General features: G+C 39.5%; 1 protein-coding gene across 1 annotated transcript in view; it reads right to left on the bottom strand.

Moving 5' to 3' along the window:
• Positions 1–19742, bottom strand: part of LOC146799012 (cholesterol 24-hydroxylase-like) — a 422103-nt gene that overhangs the window by 219861 nt on the left and 182500 nt on the right. Inside the window, exon 7 of the mRNA XM_085626407.1 lies at positions 10253–10363. Coding sequence (XP_085482533.1) covers positions 10253–10363 — 111 coding nt within the window. The remainder of the gene's footprint in view (positions 1–10252; positions 10364–19742) is intronic.

The raw sequence follows: 19742 nt of genomic DNA on the forward strand, positions 1-19742 counted from the left end.
GTAGTGGTCAATGTTGTTTTTTTTCTAGAAAGTTTGCAACAGCAAATTGTGGAGAATCGGTAAAGATTTTGTTCCTTGTTGCATTCTGTTTATGAAAAATTGAGAAATGATATTCGTAATCTTTTGGATATATGTTCTGGTTCTACACAATTTACGCAGAATATCCAAGATGCTCAGGAACTTCTAATGTATATGCTTACCGTATTGGAAAATAAAGGCATAGAAATTGAAAATCATTTTGGCCTTTGTTATAAATGGGAACATCAATGTGAAAATTGTATGTTTACATGTAGCACTGACATAGACACTGAAAGATTTATATATTTGACATTACCAGACTGTAAATCAGTGTCTGTCAACAAACTAGTTAAAGCAGCAAATCAGAACATGGAGTGTAGCCAATGCGACTCAGAAATGTTATCAACATTATTTATACAAAGATATGGACAATATATAATTTTAATGATGCAACGTTGTACAGCTGATGGAAGAAAATTGGAAACTTTAATTAAAGTTTTTGTAGCAAGTCAACTATCAATATCAGGAAGAACTTTTGTAGAAGTAGCAATAATTTTCCATGATGGTCCTTCTACAACATCTGGACATTACACTGCCTATTTAAAATGTGATAATGGCTGGACATATTGTAATTATGCTCAATCGGACTTTAAACAACGTTTGCCTCGCGAATTAACAAATTCCTACCTAATATTTTTAAAGCCAAAGTTTTAGGAACATAATTCAGCGTGTTCGGAATATGTTAAAATGTCTTAATATGATTACTATTGGACAATTTCAGTTTAAAGGATTTCAGCAATACCATTTGGCCCAGAGGAAAGGTATACATTTGAATTATGGACTTTTTTGTTGCACATTCTCACAGCATATATTTTTAAGAAACATCATTTACAGTGTACAGAAATTATAAAAATAATTCTTTATTGAATCATTCGCTTAAAAGGAACCATTTTAAATATATGCGTGATTTGTATGATATGGTTTGTTATTGACGATGTATGAATAATTGTTCATCGTATTATTTGATTTCTTTCATATTCAAGTAAGAAATTTCTCTTAGAAGAAAGCATTTTACATATTGGTGATTTGTATTATATGGTTTGTTATTGAGGATGTAGTTTTTGTGGAATGTTCAAAAATAGTTGGATATATGATAAATATGTTATATATAGTTTTTTTTTTTATTAAACAATCTAATTGATTGGTTTTTTTTGCCCGCTGTTATGTGATGAGTACAATTGAAATCACTGTTTGTAGTGAAATTCAATATATTCTAAGAGCAGCAAAAAAGGCAAAGAAAATAATTTATAAAATGTTGAAATTATACTGTGTTGTAAAAAATATATTATATATTATAACTGTATTTTTTCTTCTCTTTCACAGATACTAATTCTAAAATTTAAAATTTTCAGAAATGTAAATTATAAAAAACAACAAAAAAATGTGTAGCATTTTTTTTTCTATTACTGTGAAGGTAAGTTTAACTAAGTATTAATATGCACAATGGGCTGTGTTTGCACACTAGTGAAGAAAGGGGGGATGGACGGAGTAGATATGTGTGGAAAGATGCTCAGTGGGCGTTTTAAGTTACAGGATAAAGTTAACATGAATACTGAGTGTCCCTGGGGCCAACTAACCCACAAGATATGTGCAGAAAGTGCCAAAGGCTTGCATTGGAGAGAGGTATAAAATGGGACATGGTTTCAGAGCACCTCAGTGCAATTTAGCTGTATGGTGTTCAATAGAGAGACATGGTGGGTTAGTAGGGCCCAGGGACTTTCAGAATTAAAAGACACAAAATTCCTCAACTTAAAACACGTCACAGAGTGTGTTTGCAGATGTGACATCAGGCTCCATCCCTTCCATTCACCACTCTAAAAACATGTCCTATCACTTTGCCAAAACCTAAGTACTTCTAAATGTATCTTCTTCACTCTTTGCAGTACTGAAATTACTCTATTTATTAGTCATATAGTTAAGGATTGGCCTAGCCATTAACCCTAGTACAAGTTAATTTCTTTATATACTATGCAAGCATATCTGCAAGAAGCTACAAAGTATTAATACAATCTTCAAAACACCAAGTTTATACCTATGTAGTTTTGGAATCTCCCTGTCATATGATATCATGTGACCTGAAAAAAAAAGATTTGATTGGTTCATAATATTTCCCATTGTACCTACTGAAGGACTGCAATCTTTTCAATCATTCTTCTTTGAGCATCTTTGGAGACATAACTCTGTGCTTACCTCCTATCCTTCTCGTGCAATTTTTCAAACACTGTACTACCAAAATGTTCTTATTGTAATAGTCTGCCAATACCTAAGCACTTATGGGGCAATTTTAGAAGCATTCTGTGCCAAAAATATGTCACTTTTTGTAACATAGCTATAGCGCACGACACTCTTTCATATCTACAAAGAGAGGAAAAGGCACTCTGTGTATCGTTTCTTCTCCATGTAAATACGACCTCATCATAGACACCACTTTGCGTTGAAAGAGCGATCTATAGGTGTTGCTGTGCATGATTGCACAGAACACTCATAGAACAAGACACATCTCCAGATTTATCTTAAATCATAAATCTGGACATGTGTGTGAATGCTGCACCATCCTCCAATTGGTGTAGTAAGGCACAACAAGGAGAGTTGTTTTAATTTCTCCTCATTTTTTCTCTTTCAATATATGCTACAATGCTCAGCATACATTGAAGGAGAAAAATGCCTTTACTGATTGTTTTTGTGCAGGAAGGTGTGTCTTATACATTCACCATACACTACTAATGAATTCTTTCAGGAAATTATGCACTACGCATACATTCATCTAAACTTTCACACACTATCATACAAATATAGCTCTTTTTTAACCAGAGAAGTTAGTTCTGAAAATAACTTATTTTTTCTTTTTTATATATTTTTTTTTTGATTTTCTGAACAATTTTTTGATTTTTTGGGGGTGTTTTAAAAAGGAAAAAATAGAACTGGAGGAACAAAACAATGAACTTCAGGGGAAAAAACAAACAAACACTCTAGCACTGATGGTTTTCTTGTACCCGGCAAATTAAATTCACTGACTGCTCTCCATAACAGAGCAATCTGTTGCACTTGATGCAGTGCACCGTCAGGGTGGCAAATTGTGGACGTGTGTCCAGATGTTCTGTAGAGGCCGTACGTCTCAGAAGTACTGGGTACTGCAGGTGGTGGATTTACACGCATTCTTCTACACTCTTCGCGCACCAGGTTGACAGGGTGCAGAGTTCTTAGATGCTTCATCATACTTGCAGTCCCGCAAGAGTACTTTTTGGTGGGGTCTCCGCGTGACAGGACCCATTCGCAGATTTTGAACGTCACTTTGGTGGCATTTGTTTTAGTGTGTCCTTCTGGAAATGTAAAAAATTTCCAAACAATAGATGTATACCTCTCAGGACGTGGAGGTTCAGCCACAAATCCATCATCTGATGAATGATCAGTTTCAGATGATGGCTGCTGTCCTGAAGCCATTGTTTTCAAATAGAAATCAATACTAAGTGTGCACTTAGCGAAAAAAGGTTCTTCAAAGTTCAGAGATGCTCCTCCAAAGCAGGTCTAAGAAGAATGATTGAAATGGGTGGGGTCCTTCAATATTTAGAATAGGAAGTCTAATGAACCAATCAAATCTCTTTTTTTCAGGTCACATGGGGTCCGCGCACTCTGCGCATAGGCAGTACGCACCCAGCGCGACTTCGTAAAATCGCATTAAAAACTAATATAGGTTTATTAAAAGTAAAAATATATTATTTTTATGATTATCTCAGATTATGTCTTGCCTTAATATTGATATTAAATACATATATATATCTTTTTTTACATTAAAAAATGTCGCAGGACCCGTGCACCCACCGCGTCAAACACGTATATGACGTCACGCGGAAGCGCGCGAGTGTCAAGTAACGTAAAACGCATGCGTCGCGTATGCGCCTGAAGTCATGTACGGGTCGCATAGCTATCGCGCTGGAAAATACACACCCATCGCACACCCTACGCGGATCCTTCACAACAATCGTAAAGTGGTGGCTAGGTTCCGCGCAGTGATCGAGAATGGTACGCATTGGGTGCGCTACTTCAAAAAGAAATAGTAAAAAAATATATATATTATAAATATATTTTAAAATATATATAAAATAAAATACAAATATTAGAGTTTCAATAGTTGTAAAAAACATTTTTTTTAATTTACATTACAAATATGTAATGTAATTAAAAAAATACAAATATGTAAAAATAAGAAGTTTAAAAAAATGTAGAAAAACAGTATCAAAAAAATAAATATAACAATTAATATAATTAAAAATTATGATTTAAAAAACCTTTGAAATTCAGTGAAGAAAACATAGGTTACAGATATGTTATAGTTAGGAATTAGCATTTAAAAAACCTTTGAAATTCACTGAAAAAACCATAGGTTTCAGGGGCGTTATAGTTAGGAATTAGCATTTAAAAAACCTTTGAAATTGACTGAAAAAAACATAGGTTTCAGGTATGTTATAGTTAGGAATTAGCATTTAAAAAACCTTAGAAATTCACTGAAAAAACGTTAGGTTTTAGGGGTGTTATAGTTAGCTGGACATTTCACCCGTACAAAACCATTGAAATACCTCCGTTATAGTTAGTTCTGCTAACTATAACTCGCGCGCCCGCAATCCACTGCTGATGATGTCACATACTGCATCATTCATGACATGGTCAGTGACATCACTGATGACATCTCAAATGACATCATCCACGTGACAATCAGATACACTTAATCATACACTAGTATAACCTTTCATCACTCACTGTAAAATACAGAGTACCATATTTGAATCCAATGACACACCAACACAAATTTTTAAGAACCCACACAGTGATTCGTAGATCTACACACACATCTAATCACTTACCTATAGATTCACTCATACATGCTGTCAATGATCAATGGAACACTATCAAATATACTTAAAAAACCTATATCGACATTACACACCAGCACACATCCTATTCACTTATGCAGTCATCCTACTCACTTAGGCAAACAATGGATCATACTTACATTTACGCAGCTACACACTTATTCAAACACCACTTCATTTATTCATATATATAGTAACTCATACTTAGTGTGTTATAAAATCACTATTACAAGTATACAGTTATCCATACAGACACTCATTCAATCACTGAGTCTAATGTATACTTATTTATATACAACTGTCACATACATTGCCTTTTATTTTCTAGTTTGTTGGGCATGTACCATTGAGAGATATATTTGCTCATCACCACACCCATAAAGATATTCACTCACCCAAACAACTGTTATAACATGTGGTCTTAACCTCATATACCTACTGAATCAACTATTCACACATCTTTGGGCAGTCCCACACCCCCCACCGAACCACACACACATTCACTCTCCCATACAAATACTCAGTTAACTAATCAATAACTGATATAGACTTTCACATAGGTAGCAACCAACTGGTGCAGCAGTTTACACAACAACTGACAAAGTGATACAGATATTCACACAGTTTAGTCACTATCCAATATATTTAGTAAGACACTATAAATTAGTCAAGTAAACAATCACACTGCTACTAAATCCTCCATCAAGATATTTATATATCCACTCATTCTTCAATGCAGATTGCAATATATATATATTACATATTTAAATAACGAACCAAAGCACATTCACTGGATGATGTCATCAGTGATGTCATTTGAGATGTCATCAGTGATGTCATCAGTGATGTCACTGACCATGTCATGAATGAGGTCATATGTGACATCATCAGCAGTGGATTGCGTTAGCGTGAGTTATAGTTAGCAGAACTAACTATAACGGAGGAATTTCAATGGTTTTGTACGAGTGAAATGTCCAGCTAACTATAACACCCCTAAAACCTATGGTTTTTTCAGTGAATATATATATATATATATATACATATATATATATATATATATATTTTGGAAAACGTTGTGCCCATGCACAAGAGAGCACTCGAGACCAGCGCTGATGGTGGCACATCTTTATTCAGGTAGAACCGCTGACATCAAAAGGGTGAGTATGGCAGAGTTTGCAGTGTTAAAATACGACGCGTTTCGGGAATGGCTCCCTTCTTCCAGGTACAACACCACAGCTAGCAGTCCATCACACCTGCATTGATTTGACCTAACACGCCCTCCAATGGGCCAATCATCTGTGAGGTCAGTCCCAACTGAATTCTGGGACTTGCAGTGTGACACAATGTCCATGGCCACAATATTAGTTCTGCGATCCTGCATTCGACCCTGAATGGGCCCCTCTGGATGTAGTGGCTCAAAATCAACCCCCACGCTGCTCCATAAGACTCCGCAAATGTGAAACCTCGTGGCCCCCTTTGCAATCCTCGGGGTGGTGCCGCTCTCCGCGGCTGGGCGGCCGCGCTAAATTTTGGAAAACGTTGTGCCCATGCACAAGAGAGCACTCGAGACCAGCGCTGATGGTGGCACATCTTTATTCAGGTAGAACCGCTGACATCAAAAGGGTGAGTATGGCAGAGTTTGCAGTGTTAAAATACGACGCGTTTCGGGAATGGCTCCCTTCTTCCAGGTACAACACCACAGCTAGCAGTCCATCACACCTGCATTGATTTGACCTAACACGCCCTTCAATGGGCCAATCATCTGTGAGGTCAGTCCCAACTGAATTCTGGGACTTGCAGTGTGACACAATGTCCATGGCCACAATATTAGTTCTGCGATCCTGCATTCGACCCTGAATGGGCCCCTCTGGATGTAGTGGCTCAAAATCAACCCCCACGCTGCTCCATAAGACTCCGCAAATGTGAAACCTCGTGGCCCCCTTTGCAATCCTCGGGGTGGTGCCGCTCTCCGCGGCTGGGCGGCCGCGCTAAATTTTGGAAAACGTTGTGCCCATGCACAAGAGAGCACTCGAGACCAGCGCTGATGGTGGCACATCTTTATTCAGGTAGAACCGCTGACATCAAAAGGGTGAGTATGGCAGAGTTTGCAGTGTTAAAATACGACGCGTTTCGGGAATGGCTCCCTTCTTCCAGGTACAACACCACAGCTAGCAGTCCATCACACCTGCATTGATTTGACCTAACACGCCCTCCAATGGGCCAATCATCTGTGAGGTCAGTCCCAACTGAATTCTGGGACTTGCAGTGTGACACAATGTCCATGGCCACAATATTAGTTCTGCGATCCTGCATTCGACCCTGAATGGGCCCCTCTGGATGTAGTGGCTCAAAATCAACCCCCACGCTGCTCCATAAGACTCCGCAAATGTGAAACCTCGTGGCCCCCTTTGCAATCCTTGGGGTGGTGCCGCTCTCCGCGGCTGGGCGGCCGCGCTAAATTTTGGAAAACGTTGTGCCCATGCACAAGAGAGCACTCGAGACCAGCGCTGATGGTGGCACATCTTTATTCAGGTAGAACCGCTGACATCAAAAGGGTGAGTATGGCAGAGTTTGCAGTGTTAAAATACGACGCGTTTCGGGAATGGCTCCCTTCTTCCAGGTTCAACACCACAGCTAGCAGTCCATCACACCTGCATTGATTTGACCTAACACGCCCTCCAATGGGCCAATCATCTGTGAGGTCAGTCCCAACTGAATTCTGGGACTTGCAGTGTGACACAATGTCCATGGCCACAATATTAGTTCTGCGATCCTGCATTCGACCCTGAATGGGCCCCTCTGGATGTAGTGGCTCAAAATCAACCCCCACGCTGCTCCATAAGACTCCGCAAATGTGAAACCTCGTGGCCTCCTTTGCAATCCTCGGGGCCCATTGGAGGGCGTGTTAGGTCAAATCAATGCAGGTGTGATGGACTGCTAGCTGTGGTGTTGTACCTGGAAGAAGGGAGCCATTCCCGAAACGCGTCGTATTTTAACACTGCAAACTCTGCCATACTCACCCTTTTGATGTCAGCGGTTCTACCTGAATAAAGATGTGCCACCATCAGCGCTGGTCTCGAGTGCTCTCTTGTGCATGGGCACAACGTTTTCCAAAATTTAGCGCGGCCGCCCAGCCGCGGAGAGCGGCACCACCCCGAGGATTGCAAAGGGGGCCACGAGGTTTCACATTTGCGGAGTCTTATGGAGCAGCGTGGGGGTTGATTTTGAGCCACTACATCCAGAGGGGCCCATTCAGGGTCGAATGCAGGATCGCAGAACTAATATTGTGGCCATGGACATTGTGTCACACTGCAAGTCCCAGAATTCAGTTGGGACTGACCTCACAGATGATTGGCCCATTGAAGGGCGTGTTAGGTCAAATCAATGCAGGTGTGATGGACTGCTAGCTGTGGTGTTGTACCTGGAGGAAGGGAGCCATTCCCGAAACGCGTCGTATTTTAACACTGCAAACTCTGCCATACTCACCCTTTTGATGTCAGCGGTTCTACCTGAATAAAGATGTGCCACCATCAGCGCTGGTCTCGAGTGCTCTCTTGTGCATGGGCACAACGTTTTCCAAAATTTAGCGCGGCCGCCCAGCCGCGGAGAGCGGCACCACCCCGAGGATTGCAAAGGGGGCCACGGGGTCTCACATTTGCGGAGTCTTATGGAGCAGCGTGGGGGTTGATTTTGAGCCACTACATCCAGAGGGGCCCATTCAGGGTCGAAAGCAGGATCGCAGAACTAATATTGTGGCCATGGACATTGTGTCACACTGCAAGTCCCAGAATTCAGTTGGGACTGACCTCACAGATGATTGGCCCATTGGAGGGCGTGTTAGGTCAAATCAATGCAGGTGTGATGGACTGCTAGCTGTGGTGTTGTACCTGGAAGAAGGGAGCCATTCCCGAAACGCGTCGTATTTTAACACTGCAAACTCTGCCATACTCACCCTTTTGATGTCAGCGGTTCTACCTGAATAAAGATGTGCCACCATCAGCGCTGGTCTCGAGTGCTCTCTTGTGCATGGGCACAACGTTTTCCAAAATATATATATATATATATATATATATATATATATAGGTCACTGCATAGTATTCATATAAGTTATTTGATTGAATAGTATGGGTCTCTGTTTTAAATATCCATCTCAAAATGTAAATATGATCTTAACAAATGTATTTGTAAAGTGTTTCACTACTGAAATATTGAAGAAAACAAAAAAAAAATTAAAATAAGGAATATATAAAAATACACAAATAAATTAGCTTTTATGTAAAGCAATACCTGAAAGTCAGAAATTCTATCTATCTATCCAAACTTGAACATATGGAACTTTTTGCAATACAATTTTATATCGCTTTATTATTTTCCTTAATACATGTATACACATTGTAGGTGGTTATGTATCTATACATTTTATTACTATTCTCCTACTATAGAATGAAAGAAAAAAAAAACTTTAACTTCCTCCAATGCCCTACTTTATGTCTCATCCTACACCGCTCTCAATATATCCTCTACCACCGCTCTCAATATATCCTCCACCTCCACTCTCTGGATCATACAAAACATCCTTCTACTACTATGATCTCCCTTAGATCCTTCCTTGACTCTTGCCTCCTCTATCCAGTCTTTGACTCTGAACAAACCTCAGTCTACTACTATAATCTCCCACACAAACCTTTCCAGACTCTTCCCTTCTTGACCCACCCCAAACCTCATTTTACTATGATCTTCATAATAATCCTTTTGCTAGACTCTTTCCTCCTCTATCCCTCCTTTGACTCATGCCAAACCTCATTTAACTAATATGAACTCCCAAATAACAATATCTAGCCTCTTTTCTCCTCTATCCCTCTTTTATCCTATTCAATCAAATTAACAGACTTACATGTCCACCGCTCAAAATAACAACTTATATTTCCCTATACTAATTCCCCACTAGTCCTTTGAGTTTTAGAGTAGTGTGCTACTGGCCAAAAAGCGCTTCAACACCTCATCAGGGGTAATACGGGCTATATAAATACAATTGCAATACAAAACAGTACATGCAGTTCTGTGTTGTGGGAACATTCAAGCATTCATGTTTGTGAAAGCATGTACATGAAGCATGTACAAAACCTCGCAAACGTGGAGACTGCTGCTGACACTCATTTCTACTGGCAATATCTACTCATTTTTGATTGAGTAACACTGAGATAGTACAGCTGTTTGTTTTTAATCCTTCACTGTGATTCATTGACCCAACTGCAGGCCCCCATTACACAAAATAATAGTAATAGACAATAAAAAAATCCACAGACCTGCGAAATAGGATTGCGGTTCTCAATCATTCCTTTCATGACCATGGTAATGGCTCTTGGAAATGGGGTACTGTCATCATGCAGTGCATCTAGTTCCAGGCCAAACGCCACCTGTGACATGGAGAGATCAGATCACTAGCCACTAATTTTGCTCATTATTTCATAACAGAAGAACAGGCAGACATTCATGCAAACACGTTACTAATCTATGAAGGTGCATGGTGACTGGAGAACAAATTGCAGCAGATTGTACTAAATTTCAACGCTAATGTAGCCCAGTTAATCATTTTGACTTTGTGGCTCATGCAGTAAATTTCTTTGATAATGAAATATAAGGGGAGAAGACTAGGTAGGAGACCATATGAAGTACTTTGCATCTATAAAACTTTGTCCTTTTTCTTTGCTATTTTTCCTGTCAGTGGTACTTCTTTTATAAACCACTTAATAAACCATCTGACCCTTTTTATCTTGTCCTCCCAAAACCCAGATTTAGGAAATGTGGTGGTGTCAAACGTGGTAAACTTCATTTGACTTCATTGACAAAAAAATTGATAATGCATCTGAGAATATTCCATTGGAACAGCAGTCCTTATGAAATATATATATATTATAAGCCAGCTTAATGACAGGGACAACAGCACGATGGCAAGCGGTGGCTGGAGGACTTAAAAATGTCTAGCTGATTCAAAGCTACGGATATTCACCAACATCACAGTGAGACCATGTTGTGCCTGGTCTGTCAAGCTACCCGTGCTCAGTCCCACTGGTGCACCATTTGTAAGCAGTCTTCATAAGTACATACGTGTAGGTGACCACACGACTGACTTTTTTCCAGGCAGCACTTAACCTGGACTGTCTGAATTCAGGGGTTAATTCGAAAGAGAGATCAGTCATCGAATTACGCTGACATCTATACTATTTTCATTTATCACAAGACCATGTTCTCTCCTAATGTCATGTAGCCTTATCTTCTCTACCTATTATTCCATTTTTCATTGCTTTCGTTTGGCTTTTTCCCTTTGCTTCTCTTACAAGCATCATTTATTTCCTTTCTCTTTATTGTTCTGTTATTCTCCTCTTTTGCTACTCCACAGATAGTTTTCTGTCACTCGTAACCCTCATCCTTTTCCACCCCTTCTTTAGAAACAGCTCATTAGGTTAATGTGGCAATTGTTGATGCCATGTAGACCACAGGTTCTAATCCTAAATGGGGGGGGGGTGGGGAGGTTTCAACAACTGATGGTAAGCCATCCACTGTGGCTAGCACAGGTGTCTCCAGTTGTACTCAGTCAGGAATGATTGAGTAGCTCATTATGTCTTGTATTCATCAGTGTATTGTGGAACACATAATATTTTATAAGGAAACAGAAACATTATAAGAATCGGAATTAAGAGAAAAAAACTAAATGTATAACTTATTACAGAAAGAAGAGAAAAAGATGAAAGTGGGGAGAAGAAAAGGGGAAAATAGAGGGAAGGAGACTGCGTGACAAAAAGCCAGTAAAGTGAAGGAGTGTGTGGGAAAGAAACAGAGAAAAAGGAAATAGAAGACAGACAAAGAGAACGTGAGAGAGAAAATGCACAAGACAGTCAGAATGGGAAAAATAATATGGGACTTTAGGGGAGGCTGTTGTCCCTGCAGCTTTTCTGTGTACATGTTATTAGTGCACTCTTTGGTCAATGGGCAGAAAGCATGTTTACAGACTAAAGACCACAGCTTGACCACTGTGAGAGCAGATAAATGAATGAAAATTTCAATGTTCACTTTGTGTATTTAAGTTAGCATAACCAGGCAGCAGAAAAAAATCTACTAGGTATTTCGTATTTTTCATTACAGCTGAAGAGAACATGACTTTTAAAATTGTAACGAAGAGATACATGATTTCCTTATACTGTGCTTTTCTTTTCATAAAATAGTTGAAATGGAAGCTGTTCTGTAGTGCTGTGCTGTGCTGAAACAAAATAATAATTTATTTAGTGACTACCGCTGAGGCTGTGTTAGAACTGTACCTACTGTTCTAACAAGCAAAGGACGTTTACTCTTCCTATAGATGACTATGAAGAGTCCATTGTATTTAATATGTGCAAAGATGTAATGTTGTTTTCTTGTTATTAAGTTAAGGGTTAGCATTAATTATGCATTCTGAAGGCATCTCTAGCAATGTTGTAATTAAGGTCTAATGAGTTTTTTTTAAATCTACTGGTTGTTGTCGTTATTACTTCATTTCACCCCGTGTCATGAGAGGGGCGTTACTGGGATCTACTCGATATTTCATATCGAGCATTCTCCATGCCATTTTGCTACTCAGTTCTGTATTTAGAATATCTTTGATTTCAAGACCTTATGATCATTTCTCTGAAAGTAGATTCTGTGCAGTCAGCTATTTGACTCTATACTTAGACTTTTTCTCTAGACTTGTGATCTTTATTGTTGCTGATTTAAAATGACTAACTACCACCCCTTTTCTTTTAGAATGAGTATTGATTCTAAATAAACCTTAATGATTTGTACTTTGAATCTTTTTTTTTTGTAGGTTTCCTTTTATTGTCATGGGCAACTTGTTCTCTGTGACTCACATGGCCCAGGTCCATCAAATCTAGCCCTTAGGTAATTTATTGATGCAAAGCACCGACAGATTTTGGTAACGAGGATAATTATAGGCAAATTCGGACGTATTTGATCAGAAATCTTAATAAAATGTGCATCTCCAAAATTGTTAGAATTAACGTTCTGGAATCATGTGGATTATCCCTTGTGTACATGTCCTGTTGCATTACAGGAGTATAAATTAGGCACTTTCTGAAGTGATTTATTTTGCATGGTGTACGGCATGTGGTTTGGAGTGAGTGAATGTGTGTGCAATCGTTGAGTTTGGCTAATTGTATTTTGTAGATACGCAGGCATTGAAACATGCACTGTATTGTTTTACGTGAATTGCTAAAGTTGTTCTAAAGTGTGCTGATGATGAAAAGTTTTAAGGATTTAATGTGATTTTTTCGAAGATTCATGTATAAGGTAATTGCATTTCTGGAAATTCAAGATCACTATAGCCAAACTTTTGTTAAGGGGGTTGATCCCTACATTTGCTTAACCAAATGGTATGGTTCTTTATAAACAATAGTGGAACTTATTTTAACAATGAGATTCTGAGAATGGCACTGAAGGTTGAGCAAAAAATCCATTGTAGATATCACCAAAACAATCATAAGTTGTGGAGAGAGCAAATGGTACCCTGAAAGTAAGAGTAGTAAAGGAGTGCACATCAACAACATTGAACTGGGCAGATGCCCTGCCTTTGGAATTGTTAAGTATAAGAAGCAGGCCCAACAACAACATGGTCTTGTTACTTCATGAGATACTAATGGGCAGAGCCATGAGATTTTCTGGTATTCCACCAGCTGCCCTTATGAATATTACTAATGTTCTAATTCTGTTTTAATGCAAAAGTTCGGCTGATCTGGTATGCTGTATCACTCCCTATGTGACTTTGACTACATTTTTAGCAAGTGAAGAACCGTGTCACTACCTAGAGCCTGGGGACTGGATTGAACTGAAAAACATTGCTTAAGTTGTAAAACAAATAAGTGCCAGGGCCCTCGTCAGGAGGATGCTGCAGCTTGCACCACACATTGCCCCTGCCATGTAGCCAATGATAGTAACAACACAGTTACTAACCATCACACTCCTACAAGTGTGATCATTTCAACTATTGCAGGTCCCCAAAGATATAAGAATGGCTTCAGCGGCAGGTAATAGTCATTTATATTGTATACTGAATCAATAATACACTGCTTTGGTAATCTCTAAATTAGCCAGACAGTGCCACTTGGTTGCAGACTGTCACAACCACCAGTGTTGACAATGAAGTGCCAGTGCCGGGCACTGGAAACCACCAGGTGACACAGGAGAACAGAGACAAAAAGAACTACAAGAAAAACAAGGAACACAACAACAAACACAACACAAAGAACAAGAATAAAAAGAACAGTAACAAAAGAATAACAACAACCAAGTACAAATGTAAAAGATTCAAACTCTGGAAACCCCAAGAGCATTTCATAGTGTTTCAGTTGCAATTGTGCAAATCAAGAGATGGAAGAAGGTGAAGATGAAGTTGAAATAAACCTGACTGAAGATAAAAGATTGATAAGTCAAGTGGAGAAGACTGTGAAGCGCGGAAGATCAGACAAGAGTGCCAAACAAGAAGTACACTGCACCTGCATGGGCAGACTTTACGAAAAATGACCCAGGTCATCATCTTACGGATTGGGTGACGGAGAAAAAGGTCCTCCCCATAGAACAAGCAGGTTTTAGAAAAAAAACATTCCACTCTAGATAATATCTCCATGTTGAAACTAATAGAGGAGAAATACACAATTTCTCGTAACTCAAATGTATACATGGCTTTTATAGATTGTTCAACAGCCTTCAATAAGGTAGATCGACCACTACTATGGAGAAAATTGCAAAAAATCGGATTGCCCTAACCTCAGCTATCTTTAATTATTGCACTACATTCGCAAACTTGGTGCCAGATACTAATGGGTGGAAATCAAGGTTTATCAGACATAATCCCTACAGAAAATGGTTTGAAACAAGGTTGCTTGTTAGCACCGCTGCTATTTTCTCTATATATAGCAGATTTACCAGATTGATTTGCTCAAGCAAATGAAGATGCACCAAAGATGAGTAGCCAGCCTTTTGCATGTCTTCTATATGCAGATGAAATAGTAGTAATGGACCTAACCCCTATCGGGTTGAACAGGAAGCTGACATTACTACAGAATTATACAGTAGGCCACTTTTTGAAAATAAATGTTTCTAAAAGTAAATTCCTAATTATGAAAAGTAATAAAAGTAGAAAAACATGTAAACTTTAGTGGCAAAATGGTCCTGAAAAGCTGGAGGTGGTAGACTCATACCTTTATTTAGGGAAACTTATAGCAGGTAGTACGAAGAACAAACTTCATATTGAACATAGCTCTAGCAAAGCTACAACCCACGCTAATGGATGCGTATTTTTTTATAATGCTATGGGCAGAAGACATTCTTTACATCTACTGATGGTTTTTAAGGCAAAAATTCCCCCAACCCTGCTCTATGCGATTGAATCAATCCCTGTTAAGGACTGGAGTTTTTTAGATAGGATTGAAGGTCAGATTCTACGTAAAATATGTAATTTTAACACGTTCGTTCCAACGGCAGCAATTAGACTGGAATTTGGCTTGATAAGTTCATATCCAAGGTTTATCCAGGGTTTTACGCTGGGGATATCAGCTGAAAAATAGCGAGCCAGATTAATTAAGAGGTTTCATGTGTTATGTTATGTTATATGCTATATACACTTGTACCGCGCACGGATACTAAGAGGAGTGTCCCGGCGCGAGCTGACAAGGGTCCAACTCAACAACAGATAAAAGGACTAAAACAGAAAAGCATGAGGCACAGTATCGAAAGCCGCCGAGAGGTCCAGCATAACCAAGGCTGCCCTCCCGCCGGCATCAAGGCACTCTGTGATTGCCTCAGACACTTCCAGTAAAACAGACTCTGTACTGTGAGCCGCCCGAAACCCCGATTGTGCTGGATGGAGCAGGCCCGAGGCCTCAACGTACAAAGTGAGCTGGTTAGTAACCACCTTTTCGCAGACCTTGGCCGGGCTAGGGAGCAACGAGATGGGGCGGTAATTTCCAGGGGAAAGGGTCCAAAGATGGTTTTTTAAGGAGGGGAAGAATTTTAGCCTGCTTCCAAAGTATTGGAACAAAGGCCTCCCGCAATGACATATTAATAATCTGATTGACTTCCGGATTAATACAATCCGCGACGGAAGCCAAAAGTCTAGCAGCGCAGGGATCTGTGGGAGAGCCTGATTTCAGAGCCATCAAAATTTTAAGAGAGGTAGATAAATCTACCGATGAGAAAAACAAAAAATTATGTGAAGGCTCAACTCAGGGCAAAGCAGAGGTGTAGGGCACAGGTATAGAAGCGCTGATGGCAAACGTGGCTTGAATAGTATGAATTTTGTCCTGAAGAAACCTGGCCAGAGTATTACACCAATCCTCCGTAACAGGAACGGAACGCGCCAAGGCCGACGGGGACATAAAACTTTTCACAATTGAAAAGATTTCTTTGGAGTTGTTATTAGCCTGGTCAATGCGTGATGTAAAATATTGACATTTAGCAGCCGCAATCGCGGCAGAATAGCTCTTTTGTTTGACTCTCAGCATAAGCTTTGCCACAGGGCAATAACCGCTGGAGCGCCAGGCCCTCTCCAGCACTTTACACTCATGTTTCCGGGTTTTCAGCTCCTGTAGGAACCAAGGTTTAGATGGATATTCCCTGTTAAGTGTAGAAGGACAGAGCAACAATAGTGAGGACACTGCGTCTGTAATCCAATTTGTAAACCCGGCCACACTCCCAGTAAGATCTTGCTGATGAGGGGGCCTAGAGGCAGCCAAAGAAATCTTAAATTGCAGAGGATCAATTTTACTGAACGTCGGAGGACGAGTGGAGCGCAAAGCCTGAACTGGCCAAGTAATCTCCCAAGAAAAACAAATGAGAAAATGGTCCGACCAGGAGATCGGAGAGGGGTCATTCACTACCACTGGGAAGTTAGAGCACATAGGGTTTAAAATGTGACCACCCTGATGAGTGGGATGAGAAACCCACTGAGAAAGGTGAGCAAGTTGAAGGGAATCAAGGAAATCCACCGACTCTTTTGTATCTTGTTGATCAAGATGAAGATTCACATCGCCTAAAACCAAGAAGTGGGAAAAACGTAATGAGCGTTCAGCTATAGCGTCCCCACAAGATTTCCAAAATGCACTAGCTGGGCCAGGAGGGCGATAAATGAGAGAGCCACCCAGTGTAAAATGATCCGAGAAATTAATATTAAAGTCCAGAACATCACACCCATCCCATGAACTAGACACTTCACTATGAAATGTCCAATTCTCCCTTTAAAGAATAGCTACACCACCTCTGCCAACAGGGCGATCCACCCTACAGAATTTAAAGCCAGCAGGGGTGGCCAGCGCAACAATGGGGTTGGAACCGGCATCAAGCCAACAAATCCAGGGAGTTATCTGCAATCAGTTTAAAAACCTCAGAGTGATGTTTCCTCACTGATCTGGCATTTATCAGGGCAGCTTTAACGCGCTGCCTTCTCGGGGAATTGGTGAGAGAGTTAGCTGACAGGAGCTCAGGACTTGGGGCGAAACCACAGCCAGCGCAAAGAAAGTCCGCTCTAAAAGGTAGGAGACTACAGCCATGAGAGGGGCAGGGAAGAGGCCAAAGTGATTTAAGGCACTCACCCGAAAACAGGTAATGGGCTCTATCAACGGGTGCACAACGGGCAGCATAACTAGCCTTAGCCACTGACTTGGCGCTGACGGGCGCAGATGGGCTTACCTTAGGCGCGCCAGCGGTGCGTCCGCTGCGCGTCCGGCAATAGCCCATTAAATAGGGTTAGCTGTGGGCGCGTGCAGCGTGCGACAGCTAGAGCGCTGCTCGCGAATGGCAGACGGCACAGTCAAAATGGCGCTAAGCCCTGTATGCCGGTAGCGTGAAAGGCAGAAAAATGAGGAGTTTAACACACTCCAGAAAAAAAGTAACAAGCTTTTCTTTTAAAAAACAGGAGTTTAACAGACACCAATTATTAAAATAATAACACTTTAAAAAATTTCCAAGACTAAATGAACGGATCCCCCACCAGCATATAAGCACATTCACAATTCACCAGACTAAATGAATGAATCCCCAAGCAGCATAGAAACACATCCCCAATTTTAAAACAATATCTGAATAAGAATCAATGGGAAGAAACCTTGTCATGAAATCTTCGGTGTTAAGGCAGGTATTTACTCTTTTTATCGTGATTTCTCATTGGCACTAAAAGAAAATTGTACACAAGAAGAATCAATGTTCACCCTTCCACCATTAGATTTTAAATCGCTTTTAAAAACCTTGAGAGGCAAAATTAGCTTTAATAGAGATACTACATTTTGTAATTCTAAAGAGAGATTAAAGCTAATAGCCAAGACAAACTCACTGAGAATTTCACAAAATTATTTATTTTGGAATCTAGAACACGGAACTCGACGTATCCTCACTTTATGTCATATGAATCTCTTACCTCTAAACGACTTAACAGCAAACTTATCTCAGAATTCGAAAAATGAAAAAACTTGTAATTTGTGTAAGATGAGCATTCAGACCCTGGACCATGTCTTGTTTGCCTGTCCAGCATTGGCCTCGAGTCGTCATCGTTGGCTTTGGCCGATGTTTATACAAAACTGTGTTAAAAATGTAGCCTCAGCCCGAGATTATCTTTTTTGTCCTAAAAACAAAGCAGTGTGTGTAAAACATTTTAATTATTTTAAGGAGTTTATGTATATATTTTAAATTTTTACATATTTTTTTTAATTGTGTGGTCAGTCCCCTTGTTTGTCATCTTCTTACGAAGTATTAATATTTTCTCCTTTGTCAGACTGTATTTTGCACATTGATTTGCTGCTATTTACTGCTATTTGCACAATAGGGATATGTTGCGCTAGTTTCCCACTATGTTCTTGTTGTTAACTTCAAAATTTAATTGAAGTGGGATTTTGGATGTATTTTGCACATGAACTGGCTGCTACTGAATTGCTTTTTGCACAGGTTAGGATATGCTTTGTTATTCTTTTTTCTTGCTGATACTTCCAAATTGAACTTTTAGCCGAAGCTGAATCTCGGACTTTATTTTGCTTAAGAACTGGCTGCTACTTACTGTCCTTTGTACATTCTTGGATATGCTTTGTTATTCCTTTCTTCTTGCTGCTAATTCTAAATTGAACTTTTAGCCGAAGCTGAATTTTGGACCTTATTTCGTATACAAACTGGCTGCTATTTACTGTCCTTTGTACATTCCAGGATATGCTCTGATACTTCAATCATTATGCTGCTAATTCTAAAATGTTATTTCCTGTTGAAATGGCTAAGTGCTGCTGCCCAAATGATTGAAAAATGTTCTCTAAGCACTGAGGTTATGCATATTACTTTTACTTATATGTACCTAATATAGTTTAATACGGTCCTAAACAAACGCGATCTTCTACAATAGAGGTCTTGGTCCTCTGTTTCTGCCGTGAGCTAAATGGTTTTATTGTTGAAAATCCTAATTACTTTGCATATTGGGATAATTGACAATATTGACAGATGTTAATTTATGATGGTCCATGGAATGAGTTTTTATATGTTTTATCACTTGTAATAATATGCATGTACTTTTATGTGGACCTCTCAGGAGTTCCAAATATTTAATAAAAAATGGAACCAGGTGAAAGAGTCATTGACCAGAGACTATAGATTTCAATGTATAGTCATGAAAAAAGAATAACGGCTATCTATACTGAATAATTTCCTGATGGAGTAATGAAACTAAGTTTTTCAGGTTCTGAGAGATTTTTTTTTACATTATACATTATTTTTCATAGTGTGCCTGCATTATTCTCT

This window comes from Triturus cristatus, chromosome 9, assembly GCF_964204655.1.
Source record: "Triturus cristatus chromosome 9, aTriCri1.1, whole genome shotgun sequence".
In the NCBI taxonomy this organism is placed as follows: Eukaryota; Metazoa; Chordata; class Amphibia; order Caudata; family Salamandridae; genus Triturus; species Triturus cristatus.